Raw genomic sequence first — 13,365 nt, forward strand, 5'->3', positions numbered from 1 at the left:
TCTCCAACACAAACAAGAAGACACTTTAAGGAGATCAAGTATTCTCTCTTTGTATTATCTCATGTGAAGGATTTTGTTTAAAGCCACAACCTAACCATGGTTATATTTTGGGCCTCCTTTCTATTTATGCAATAACTCACAACTATTGTCTAACAACACAGCTATGAGTTAGAGTATTTTCCAGAATTTTGATATGAGAAAAAGCGCGAGTCCTTCTTTAAATGTGTAGCTTTCCGTGAGCCTCTGCGTCTCCCAGAGCGTCTAATCGAATAAACATCTCCATGTTTTCCCCGGCTGCGTCTGAAATATCTCAACAAATATCGGATGCACTGTCATGACGTTTCAGTGCAAATATTTATGTTCCCCAGAGGATGAATCCTCGTCTTTACATTCTTTGTGTTTGGTGAAACAACGGAAGCTGCTGAACAACATCAACACGGCCGTTTGCCTAATCGGCGGTGGAGCAATCGGGAGATGGTTTTTCGGAGAGAACGGCGAAACTGTTGGATGCTTGAAGCTCTTTCTGGCCCCGATGGTGGCAGACGGAGGAAAGGTCACTGGGGTCACCAAAACCAGGAGGGTTCGTCCTCTGGGGATCATGAATAATTCTCACAACCTTTTCGTAAAGATGTGGTCAGCAGTTGGTGGGAAGCGGTAGGTCATTTGATGAAGCACCTGTCAATCAAACTCTTACAGGAGTCGGGAGAAAAAGGCCTTCAGTGTCGTTCTTTGCTTGCAGCTTTAACAAATGAAACATAGACTTCTATACAACCAGAGGAGTCGTCCCCTGGTGGTCAGTAGAGAGAATGCAGCTTTAACACATGAAGCATAGACTTCTATACAACCAGAAGAGTCGCCCCCTGGCGGTCAGGAGAGAGAATGCAGCTTAAACACATGAAGCGTATACTTCTATACAACCAGAGGAGTCGTCCCCTGGTGGTCAGTAAAGAGAATGCAGCTTTAACACATGAAGCATAGACTTCTATACAACCAGAAGAGTCGCCCCCCTGGCGGTCAGGAGAGAGAATGCAGCTTTAACACATGAAGCATATACTTCTATACAACCAGAGGAGTCACCCCCTGGTGGTCAGGAGAGAGAATGCAGGTTTAACACATGAAGCATAGACTTCTATACAACCAGAGGAGTCACCCCCTGGTGGTCAGTAGAGATAATACAGCTTTAACACATGAAGGATATACTTCTATACAACCATAGGAGTCATCCCCCTGGCGGTCAGGAGAGAGAATGCAGCTTAAACACATGAAGCATATACTTCTATACAACCAGAGGAGTCGCCCCCTGGTGGACAGGAGAGAGAATGCAGGTTTAAGACCTGAAAGTGTTTGGTCACTATGTAAAGTCTAACAGTCTAAGAAAGGCCTCTCAAACGCACATTAATGCACCAGTTTGTTTTAATGGAGTCGCTTATCGTCGTCGTGGTGTCAGGGTGTGTTACTCTGAAGAGGTCCGACTGTAAAACACTTCATAAACCATGTGGGGGATAATCTGAATTATGATTAATGCTGTTTACACTCATCCTTTACGGTTGTGATCGTCTGTATTTGTGTGGCCTGCAGGCGGAGCGTCACCGATGGAGAGATTAGAAACACATTTTAACACCAAGGAAGACGGAAACCATCCATCAAGACCGAGAGGACGGCAGGGAGGCGTGTCCTCTTCTTCTTCTTCTTCTTCTTCTTCTTCTTCTTCTTCTTCTTCTTCTTCTTCTTCTTCTTCTTCTTCACACACACAAACACAAAAAACACACACACATGCATGCACGCACACACACTCGCACACACACTCGCGCACACACACACACACACACACACACACACACACACACACACACACACACACACACACACACACACACACACACACACACACACACACACGCCTGGCTGTGACCTTGGCTCTGAGGGGACCGGCCGCCATGCGAGGTCGTGACCTCACACACGCCGGTCCCCTCCTCAGGTTTCAGGAACACCAGGGAGGAAGGAGGGGAAGGTGAGCCGGGATGAAAGACCTGAGCTTGTCGGGAGGGACAACACAAAGTTATTCTTTAGTTATTTTTGCACTTTCAGAGGCTTAATTGCAATTTTGAGTTACTTTTAAAACTTTATTTGTACTTTTTCTTTACTTTTTAAGCATATTTGCACTTTCATTTGCATTACTATTGAATGTATTTGTTATGATGATGTCCTGAAGTTCAGATCATCACATTTTGAGCCATTCTTTTTTATTTGCAATGGGAAATAGTCATTAGATTATATATATATATATATATATATATATATATATATATATATATATATATATATATATATATATATATATATATATATATATAATAAAATATATATATATATACATATATTTTTATATATATATGTCGTCATCAGTTTTGGTTCATCCATCTAAAATCATTAAGGAGAGCTTGTATCCAATCAGATTTCACCTCTATGTCTCTATGGAAGAAGAGAGAGGAGAGAAGGAGGGAAGAGAGAGGAGAGGAGGAGAGAAGGAGAGAAAGAGAGGAGAGAAGGAGAGAAAGAGAGGAGAGAAGGAGAGAAGGAGAGGAGGAGAGGAGGAGAGGAGGAGAGAAGGAGAGAAGGAGAGGAGAGAAGGAGGGAAGAGAGAGGAGATGAGGGGAGAAGGAGAGAATGAGAGGAGAGAAGGAGAGAAAGAGAGGTAGGAGAGAAGGAGAGGAGGAGAGAAGGAGAGAAGGAGAGAAGGAGAGCAAGAGAGAAGGAGAGAATGAGAGAAAGAGAGGAGAGCAGAGAAGGAGAGAAAGAGAGGAGACAAGGAGAGAAGGAGAGGAGGAGAGAAGGAGAGAAGGAGAGAAGGAGAGCAAGAGAGAAGGAGATAAGGAGAGCAGGAGAGAAGGAAAGAACAAGTAAAGGGGAGAAGGAGAGAAGGAAAGAAGGAGAGAAGGAGAGCAGGAGAGAAGGAGAGAAGGAGAGCAAGAGAGAAGGAGAGAAGGAGCCGATGAGGACAAGTGGACTCAATCATCTTCATCCGGATCTTTTGGCTTCTTTGAAATTCAACACTGTTGACGGTTCACAGGAGAGGGAAAGGAAGAAAGTGGAGGTGAGGAGGAGGAGGAGGCCTCTTCGTCTCCAGGCAATGACAGAGTGTGTGTGTATGTGTGTGTGTGTGTGTGTGTGTGTGTGTGTGTGTGTGTGTGTGTGTGTGTGTGTGCTGCTGCACACGTGAACACCAATTAGAGTTTTAGACCTTTTTCAGAGGTGTGTGTGTGTGTGTGTGTGTGTGTGTGTGTGTGTGTGTGTGTGTTTGTGTGTGTGTGTGTGTGTGTGTGTGTGTGTGTGCGTCAGTTACACTTCACTGACACATTCTACTTTAGCTACAGGAGGGCTGCAAGTGTAGTCTATACAGAAGTGAAGCTGAGGCTATTCATCAAACACAAGAGAGAGAGGGAGGGAGGGAGAGAGAGAGAGAGAGGGAGAGAGAGAGAGTGGGAGAGAGAGGGAGAGAGAGAGAGAGTGGGAGAGAGAGGGAGAGAGAGGGAGAGAGGTAATTTAATTAAATTATGGTGCTCATGCTTTTTGATTTTTACTTATTAAAGCTGCTTTGAGGAACTTTTATTCCGTGTTGATTCTGTCGCCCCCTGTGGAGGAGAGCGGTAGTGCTCACGAGCAGCAGAGTATCTTTAGAAAACGTTCTGGTTCTGGTCCTGGTTCTGGTCCTGGTCCTGGTCCTGGTTCTGGTCCTGGTTCTGGTCCTGGTTCTGGTCCTGGTCCTGGTTCTCAACAGAGATTGCACACAAACTCCAAAGATAATGTCAGGTTTGTGACTAACAGCAGTGAAAGTATTTCAGTATTTAAGGTTTACTACTTGCATTTAACAGTTATTTACTCAGCAGATGAAGAGTTGTTTTGTCAGAGGCTCTATATTGTGAAGCATGATGTGTTGTTATAGATTTACTAAACCAGAATGAGCTCCTCCTCATTAGCTGCTCCATTAAAATGCTGCTTCAATGTTAATGCATCAAGAATAATAACCTTCTAATATATTATATTACAATGCTGCAACATGCTGAATCTTTCATGTACTTTAAATGCTTGAATTATCGTTTATTTGGGTAATAAGACTTTTGTTATTTTTGCTGAATGAAGTATTGAACACATCTATTTATCATGTTATTATTACTTTTACTTAGTGTGAGTAAAACAAATTACTTAGTTTTTTATGGGACTGACGGGTGACGGGTGGGGATTGAACTAAATATATATACAACTGTATGCATGTGATTGTAATCTATTACTTCTTGTAATAATGAAGCATGTTTGAACCATGTTCTCAGTGTCTTTCTGACTCTGCAGCCTCTTCTGCTTGGTCACACTGACCTCTAGTGGCAGATCAGAGGAACTGCGCTTACTCACTGCTGTCTCACATTCATGTTGTTCTTATTTACGTGCCACACATCTACTCATAAATATCTATACACATTTATAGAAAAATATTATACACATATGTATAAACAATATTATATATTTTAAAAAATAAATACAAATATTATAGGTAGCTTTTTTTAACCATAAATATGATATATATATATATATATATATATATATATATATATATATATATATATATATATATATATATACAATATATCATATTAATTATATAAAATATTGCATACATACATATATAATATGATATATATTAAATATTACATACATATATAAAATATTGTATACATATATATATATATATATACAATATGTATACATATGTGTATATATATATGTTTATAAATGGAAAAAATTAAAGTTAATATTGTATTGCTTTAATATTTATTCTGACAATACAAATAATAAATCTATAAAATATGATATATAAATGGATACAACTATAATTATTTTTATAGTTAGTTTTTTTACCATATATATATATATATACACACAATATTATATATTATATTACATAGTATAAATATATATATATATATATATATTATGTACATACAATATGTTGTACATATATATGTATATATATATATATATATATATATATATATATATAAATAACTATTATAAAAAAAAAAAAGATGTTGCTACACTCTCATTGGCTGGCTCATGTTTACGTCAGTGCTACGCGCCTTCCTATTGGCTGCCAGATTGACGCCTCCATCGCTTGTCTGTCCTGAAACCAGCGGGGTGAAGGTGAACCCGGGCCCGTCTCTCGCTCTCTCCGTCTGCCCCGTCGCTTTGAAGCTTCTCCTCCGCCTCTTCTCCGCCTTTTTCCCCCGCAAGAGAGCCATGTCCATATTCAGCAATGTCCCGCAGGCTCCTCCGGTGGCTGTCTTCAAGCTGAGCGCTGACTTCAGGGAGGACAGCCACTCGCAGAAGGTGAACCTGGGAGTCGGAGGTACGTTCACGACCGCTAGCTGCTAATGCTACAGCTAAGTTAGCTTGCTGGAAACTGTGTCCCCGCCGGCTTGTGCTTAGTTTTTTTAAAGCTTCGTTTAGCTTCCCAGCTTCCTTCCCTCCTCCCCTTTGTGTTATGAAGTTATTATGGTCCCAACTATTAGCAGCTCCTTGCTTTGACCTTCGCTGCCGGCTAGCAGAGCAGCTAACGCGCCAAAGCACCAGTTAGCTCCCCGTTGACAGCTACACATGATGTCACCGGAGGAGGTTGCATTAAAGAGAAGCAGCACTTCGTCTTGTGATCACTTCTTTCACCCGTTTCCCCTAAAAGCTCGTGGAATAGTTGGTCTCGAGGCGAAATAAACAGCAGGTGCCTTAGCTAAGTCTGTTTGTTCCAGAGTCTCACGTGTGTCCTTGAACGCATCATATAACACTTCATGATCAGAATCAGCTTTATTCACCTGAGTCACTGTTTTAAATGTTGATACTTGTCATCTTTAAAACAAATGTTTTATCAGTATTAGGAAGATTACCAGAGTGGTAACATATTTAAGAATATCAATATTTAAATTCAGTTTATTTCTCATGGACACTGCATGTTTAACGTGAAAGTAAATATGCTATAATTAGCCAGGAAGCTAGTTTTAATTGAGTTGCTCATCATGTTTGTTTTGCAGCTGTCTGATCATTGTGCTGCACTTGTGATGATGCCGTCTTTAATTAATTGCCTTTGCAGGATACTTGAGATGAAAACAGCTAATATTAGTAATGTTAAGGTTTGACAGATTACCAGGTTATTTACCTTTATGGCTAGGGCTGTTCAAATTAGTGCAGAACACAATGCTAATAACAACAGAGTCCTTAAGTACCTCAAAGACCTCTTTAGGACTCCTCTGGTTGTATAGAAGTATATGCTTCATGTGTTAAAGCTGCATTCTCTCTAATGTCCATCAGGGGGCGTCGACTCTGGTTGTATAGAAGTCTATGCTTCATGTGTTTAAGCTGCATTCTCTCTCCTGACCACCAGGGGTCGGCTCACAGCATGATGTTCATTTAGTAAATTATGGTCATTTAGAGTCAAACGGACCATAAAGCAGGGGATGAATAATCGGCAACAGAGAAAGCCTCGCCCTTGTAATGTAGCCAATTTTGATGGGACACACTCGTTGATTCAGATGCGTTCTCTGTGTAAAAACTGAAAAGAAACCCATGGATAAATCAACGGCAGTAAGCCGAGGTCACGGCTGTCTTTCTTCTCGGCACATTGAAGCCACAGCTGTGGCGATGGCCTGATATCTGATACAGCTCTGCACAGGACCGAGTTCTTAAGGAGTCAAATATGTGCAACAGACACACACACACACACACACACACAGACACACACACACTGACAGTCGTTTATAGTAACGGGTCATGCAACCGTATCGCGGTTCAGAGTCACAGATCGGATCACAAAAAGAAAAAAGGAGCAAATCTTTTAAAGATCCCTGGTCACGTTCTTTTTGCCGCTGAAATTAATTGCCGATGATTATTGATGATCCATATCAATCAGACACGGATCCCTTTTTGTCATATATTTGCTCTGAAACCATTAAAAACACTTATCTTTTTACTTTTTTGCTAACGTTACTAGCTCTCCTCCTGTTGGTTCTCCGTTAGCGGTGAGGCTAACGTTACTAGCTCTCCTCCTGTTGGTTCTCCGTTAGCGGTGAGGCTAACGTTACTAGCTCTCCTCCTGCTGGTTCTCCGTTAGCAGTGCTGCTAACGTTACTAGCTCTCCTCCTGTTGGATAAACACTGATTTGGTTGTTTACAAAGTTACATGATCAGAGACAAGAGAAACTTCCATGATGTCCTGGTCACACGCTTCACTGAATATTGGAGGATAAAACTTTATTCAACACTGTGACGGTGAACGAACCAGATGGCTCGTCGATATATTTTTGTAATTGCTGCGTCGCCTTGTGTCCTCCAGCTTACCGGACCGATGACTGCCAGCCCTGGGTGCTGCCGGTGGTGAAGAAGGTGGAGCGGCTGATCGTGGAGGACGGCAGCCTGAACCACGAGTACCTGCCCATCCTCGGCCTGCCAGAGTTCCGCTCCGCCTCCTCCAAGGTCGCCCTGGGAGACGACAGCGCCGCCATCAAGGACGGCAGGGTGAGACACACACACACACACACTGTGTATTGTACACATACACTGCACCGTGTGTGTGTTTGTGTATAAATATATCTATATGATTTGAGCTTTTTAGTTGTCATAGTTTTTGACATTTTACAGATAAGATTATTTGATTAATCAAAAAAATATCCCATAAATATAAGTAACATCTTTCTTAACATTCTTGTCGCGCTTCATCCCGTCAGGTGGGAGCGGTCCAGGCTCTGGGCGGGACCGGTGCGTTGAGGATCGGGGCCGAGTTCCTGCGCCGTTGGTACAACGGCGTCAACAACACGGCCACGCCCGTCTACGTGTCGGCGCCCACCTGGGGTCAGTAGACGGCTGAGAAGCGAGTAAATGTGGAAATGTAACGAAAAGTTTAAATAGATTTGAGGTTTTAATTATCGGTTCTTGTTCTTGTTCCCAGAGAACCACAACAGTGTGTTTGCTGATGCCGGCTTCAAAGACATCCGTCCCTACCACTACTGGGATGCTGCCAAGAGGGGCCTGGACCTCGCCGGGCTCCTGGACGACCTGGAGGTGAGGAGGGGGTTAAAGCTGCATTCTCTCTCCTGACCACCAGGGGGCGACTCCTCTGGTTGTATAGAAGTATATGCTTGATGGGTTAAAGCTGCATTCTCTCTCCTGACCACCAGGGGGCGACTCCTCTGGTTGTATAGAAGTATATGCTTGATGGGTTAAAGCTGCATTCTCTCTCCTGACCACCAGGAGGTGACTCCTCTGGTTGTATAGAAGTCTATGCTTCACGTGTTAAAGCTGCATTCTCTCTCCTGACCACCAGGGGGCGACTCCTCTGGTTGTATAGAAGTATATGCTTCATGTGTTAAAGCTGCATTCTCTCTCCTGACCACCACGGGGCGACTCCTCCGGTTGTATAGAAGTATATGCTTAATGTGTTAAAGCTGCATTCTCTCTCCTAACCACCAGGGGGCGACTCCTCTGGTTGTATAGAAGTATATGCTTCATGTGTTAAAGCTGCATTCTCTCTCCTGACTACCAGGGGACGACTCCTCTGGTTGTATAGAAGTATAAGCTTCATGTGTTAAAGCTGCATTCTCTCTCCTGACCACCAGGGGGCGACTCCTCTGGTTGTATAGAAGTATATGCTTAATGTGTTAAAGCTGCATTCTCTCTCCTGACCACCAGGGGGCGACTCCTCTGGTTGTATAGAAGTATATGCTTCATGTGTTAAAGCTGCATTCTCTCTCCTGACCACCAGGGGGTGACTCCTCTGGTTGTATAGAAGTATATGCTTCATGTGTTAAAGCTGCATTCTCTCTCCTGACCACCAGGGGGTGACTCCTCTGGTTGTATCCACTTAAATACAGTTTGAATGCAGATAATTTGACGTTACACCTTTCTATTCTAGACCATCCTTAAACAAAACACTGTTTTAGGTCATGATTTGTCACTTTATCCTCTTCCTAAAAACAGAAAGCTCCAGAACGCTCCATCTTCGTCCTCCACGCCTGCGCACACAACCCCACCGGCACCGACCCGACCCCGGAGGAGTGGAAGAAGATGGCCGAGATCATGAAGGTAAGAGGACGTCCGGGTCCCTGAAGTGTCTGTTCATGAAGTAAAAGCTTCTGGATATAACGTGAATATTTTATCAACATTAAACAAATTAAATAAGCATTATCGTCAGGTTTTCCAGTTTTCTGAGGGTCCTCGAACACATCACGTGTGACGGACGCTCCCATCAGGAAAAGCAACCAAACCGAAGCTTAAAATTGTGATTATTTTAGCATAATCACTTAATTCTACATGGCTGAACTCAAAATTCTGCCCAAAATAAACCGTCTGCACAAACCGGACCCTGTAAAAAAATGAAACACAACATACAATACATGTCATGATTGATGACTTTTTTCAATATATGTTCTTCTTTCTCTCCAGAGGAGGAACCTGTTTGTGTTCTTTGACTCCGCCTACCAGGGCTTCGCCTCTGGCGACCTGGATAAAGACGCCTGGGCCATCCGCTACTTTGTGTCCGAGGGCTTCGAGCTCTTCGTCGCTCAGTCCTTCTCCAAAAACTTCGGCCTTTACAGTGAGTGCACAGAAACGAAGACGAGATAAATATACATTTCAGAATACACAGCATTTGTTGGTGTCCTGAAGCGGTTCCTCTCTTCCTTTACCAGACGAGCGAGTGGGCAACCTGACCGTGGTCGCCCAGGACGGGGAGAACTTGTCCCGCATCCTTTCCCAGATGGAGAAGATCGTCAGGACGACTTGGTCCAACCCGCCGTCTCAGGGAGCGCGCATCGTCAGCAAGACCCTGAACTGCCCCGAGTTGTTCGCCGAATGGTACGATCCAAACGCGTGAAAAGAAGCATTAAAAGGCACTGAATTCATGAATAATAATTACTTGATGGTTATTAAATTTGTCTTAAATCAATCTTTCAAAATGTCTTCTAAGAAATAAAAAATATTTTTATTCAGTGAGATGTTAAAAACCACATCTGCACCTTTTCATGCTCATGGTTTAAACATCACTGGAAGCTGATGGCTGCCTGATATTAAGACATTTAAATGGCGTTTACTTAATTAAAAACATCTGAACCCCAAAACCCTGCCGGCGGGATTGAAAAGCATATTTTTCTTTAAACAAACCACTAAATTCTTTCCCATTGTTGCCAGATTGTCATCTTTTCTACAGTCCTTGAACACACCATGCTGTAAAATTGGGATATTTCATCAATATTACTTTATTCTACAATCAAATAAATCCAAAATAAAATGCAGTAAAAAACATTTTTAGATATGGTGCTTTTCAAATTGCGCACATTTGGAAAAATGTCAGATTTTTTTTTTTTTTGTAAAGAAATTACAAAATCTAAATGAAAAATGTTAATGGTTTATGACATAACTGTTATTCTGCAAAGAATGGCGTGTTTGAGTTCTCTCTACTTCAAGCAATGTGTGTATGTATGTTAAAATAATATATATATATTTTAAATATATATTTATAATATTTTTTATATATACATACACACAATTGTTTGATTCGATTAATGAAGTGAAATTTCTGACTAAATATCTCTAATTTACAATCTTGCACACAAGTAATGCAAAACGTGTGTGTGTATATATGAGAGAGAGGGTTGTAGTCTACGTGTGTGTGTGTGTGTGTGTGTGTCCCCGTGAAGTGCACATGAATATTTTACAACTTTCCTTTAAAATATTGAAGCTGCAGTTGGGCGGCTTTGAGAACTTAATTTATCTGAACTTCCTCACTCTTTTGGTTGCCTGTATAGCTCCTCCCCCTCTCTCAGGAAGGGCAATGTGAAGACCTTGGCCTTTCTAGCTCCTCCCCCTCTCTCAGGAAGGGCAATGTGAAGACCATGGCCTTTCTAGCTCCTCCCCCTCTCTCAGGAAGGGCAATGTGAAGACCTTGGCCTTTCTAACTCCTCCCCCTCTCTAAGACATTGGCCTTTCTAACTCCTCCCCCTCTCTCAGGAAGGGCAATGTGAAGACATTGGCCTTTCTAACTCCTCCCCCTCTCTCAGGAAGGGCAATGTGAAGACCATGGCTGAGCGCGTCCTGCTGATGAGGGACCAGCTGAAGGCCAAGCTGCAGGCTCTGGGCACCCCGGGGACCTGGGACCACATCACCCAGCAGATCGGCATGTTCAGTTTCACCGGCCTGAACCGTGAGTGTGAAAGCGCACAAATTCATACACACACCAGGCAGTGTCTTTTTTTAATATATATATATATATATATATATATATATATATATATATATATATATATATATATATATATATATATATATATATATAGTTGCCGACCGATTCTTGGCCTCACTTTTAAAAATTAGCGTTGAGCTCTGCTCATCACACACGACAAAGAATTTTGTTTCCAAACGACTGTTTAATTTGTACCCTTCTTAAATCCCGCCCACTTTTTGCGCTGTAACTAGTAACTAGAATTTATTTATACGCCGCTTTTCACAGACATAAGTCACAAAGTGCTTAACAGGAGTGTATATATATTACATATATAAAAATTTATTTTCATGTATAAAATAATATTATTTTTTTTATATATAAAATAATATTATATTCTTTATATATAAAATAATATATTTTTTATATTTAAAATAATATATTTTTTATATTTAAAATAATATATTTTTTATATTTAAAATAATATATATTATATATTTAAAATAATATATATTATATTTATTTAAGATAATAAATATATATATTTAAAAATAATATAATAGTGTGTGTGTGTGTGTGTGTGTGTGTGTGTGTGTGTATATGAGCGCTCCATCAAGAGGATATTTGTGTAGTAAAGTTAAAGAGGTGGGAGGATGCCAGCAAAAATAAAATGTCCGATCCGTGACTGTGTGAACCTCCAGCCAAACAGGTGGAGTACATGATCAAAGAGAAGCACGTGTACCTGATGGCCAGCGGCCGCATCAACATGTGCGGCCTGACCACCAAGAACATCGACTACATCGCCGAGTCCATCCACGACGCCGTCACCAAGGTCCAGTGAGCCGCTCCGTCCAGCTTCCTGCCTCCTTCCTCCACAGGAAGTACCGTCATGTCTGTGCCGCTGTGCCCGCCCCCTCATCATCTGACCTCCTGATTGGTTGGGCTGCATCGGGGGACTTTGCAGTGGAACCAACGGGAGAACCGGATGTGTTTGTTCTCACGTGAAGCCTTCGGGAGGTGCAATGATTTAGGCACACTTGGACGCTTTCCAAAACATTTCTAAGGTCACTTGATTTGACTTAACTTGTTATTTCTTTTGCTTCCTCAATGTCATAAATAGCACCAAATGGGGATTAATATGTAGTATTGAACAAATTGACATAAAGAGGCCGGTCAATGTAAATAGATGTCGTCTGCCCGTTACAGTTTAATCAGTTTAAAACCTGATTTTCTTCTGTCAGCCATCAGAATTTGCAATTTCACTAATAAAATGTGTATTTATTAATCTCATCGCTCTGCTGAAGTCTCGGCTGGAAGGTCACGTGACTTTAAACGCACACGCCTGACGTTGCGGGTTTTTCGCGATGTGAAGGTCGCATCGCTCTCTCCCCTCCTCTCTCGCCCGCAGTGCCCTTATCGTGTTCCAGAAGGTCTCTCACTCACTCTCTCACTGTCTCTGTGTGTGTGTCGCTCATCACGTGACCGTCCTCCATCACGTGGTGTTGTTTGTAACGGCACACGGTGGTATTCATACTGTAATAAATTATAAAACACAGGAACCTAATGTTTGTGTTCTGTCTGTTATTTCCCGCCCCCTATATATATATATATATATATATATATATATATATATATATATATATATATATATATATATATATATATTTTTTTTTTTTTATTTATTCAGGGTTCTTACGGTCATGGAAAACCTGGAACAGTCATGGAATTTTAAAATGGTTATTTCCAGGCCTGGAAAAGTCCTTGAGAAAAATAAAACCCCAAAAGTTTAGTAAAAGTCATGTAAATGTGTTATATTCATGTGTTCATGACGTTCATTTACGCTGAGTTTGAAATAATGAATATGCTTTTAAAAGAGACTCAAAATATAAGCAGGCATACATACAGGCATCTATATAAATGTTTATTCTTTTAATCAAACTATTGTCTCATTCGTTTGAGTCATTTAAGGTTTACTGTATGCTTTGTATTCTCATTGTTAGTTTAAATACGACATTTACTCACTTTTTACTGTTTACACCCAGATTTCACTAAATGTTTGTAATGGACATTTGGTTTAAAGTCATGAAACCCATTGGTCAGAATGTGTATGAACCC

The 13,365-nt window shown here is 41.3% G+C and overlaps 1 protein-coding gene across 1 annotated transcript; it reads left to right on the forward strand.

The window, feature by feature from the left end:
* The first annotated feature begins 5,191 nt into the window (after positions 1–5,191).
* Positions 5,192–12,808, forward strand: LOC306738401 (aspartate aminotransferase, cytoplasmic-like). Its single transcript, XM_079220248.1, has 9 exons — positions 5,192–5,398; positions 7,372–7,553; positions 7,763–7,886; positions 7,984–8,096; positions 9,012–9,116; positions 9,477–9,627; positions 9,722–9,887; positions 11,090–11,232; positions 11,952–12,808. The coding sequence occupies exons 1-9, from the start codon at positions 5,290–5,292 to the stop codon at positions 12,089–12,091; spliced, it is 1,233 nt and encodes a 410-aa protein (XP_079076374.1). The 5' UTR covers positions 5,192–5,289; the 3' UTR covers positions 12,092–12,808.
* The last annotated feature ends 557 nt before the right edge of the window (positions 12,809–13,365 follow it).

Source organism: Taurulus bubalis (genome assembly GCF_910589615.1).
Source record: "Taurulus bubalis genome assembly, chromosome: 6".
NCBI lineage: Eukaryota > Metazoa > Chordata > Actinopteri > Perciformes > Cottidae > Taurulus > Taurulus bubalis.

Bases quoted from the DNA above. Each gene is read 5' to 3' on its own strand.
- LOC306738401 (XM_079220248.1), top strand. From the start codon at position 5,290: ATGTCCATATTCAGCAATGTCCCGCAGGCTCCTCCGGTGGCTGTCTTC. The intron at 5,399-7,371 runs GTACGTTCACGA...TGTGTCCTCCAG, and splicing joins GGTGAACCTGGGAGTCGGAG to CTTACCGGACCGATGACTGC. The intron at 7,554-7,762 runs GTGAGACACACA...TCATCCCGTCAG, and splicing joins CCGCCATCAAGGACGGCAGG to GTGGGAGCGGTCCAGGCTCT.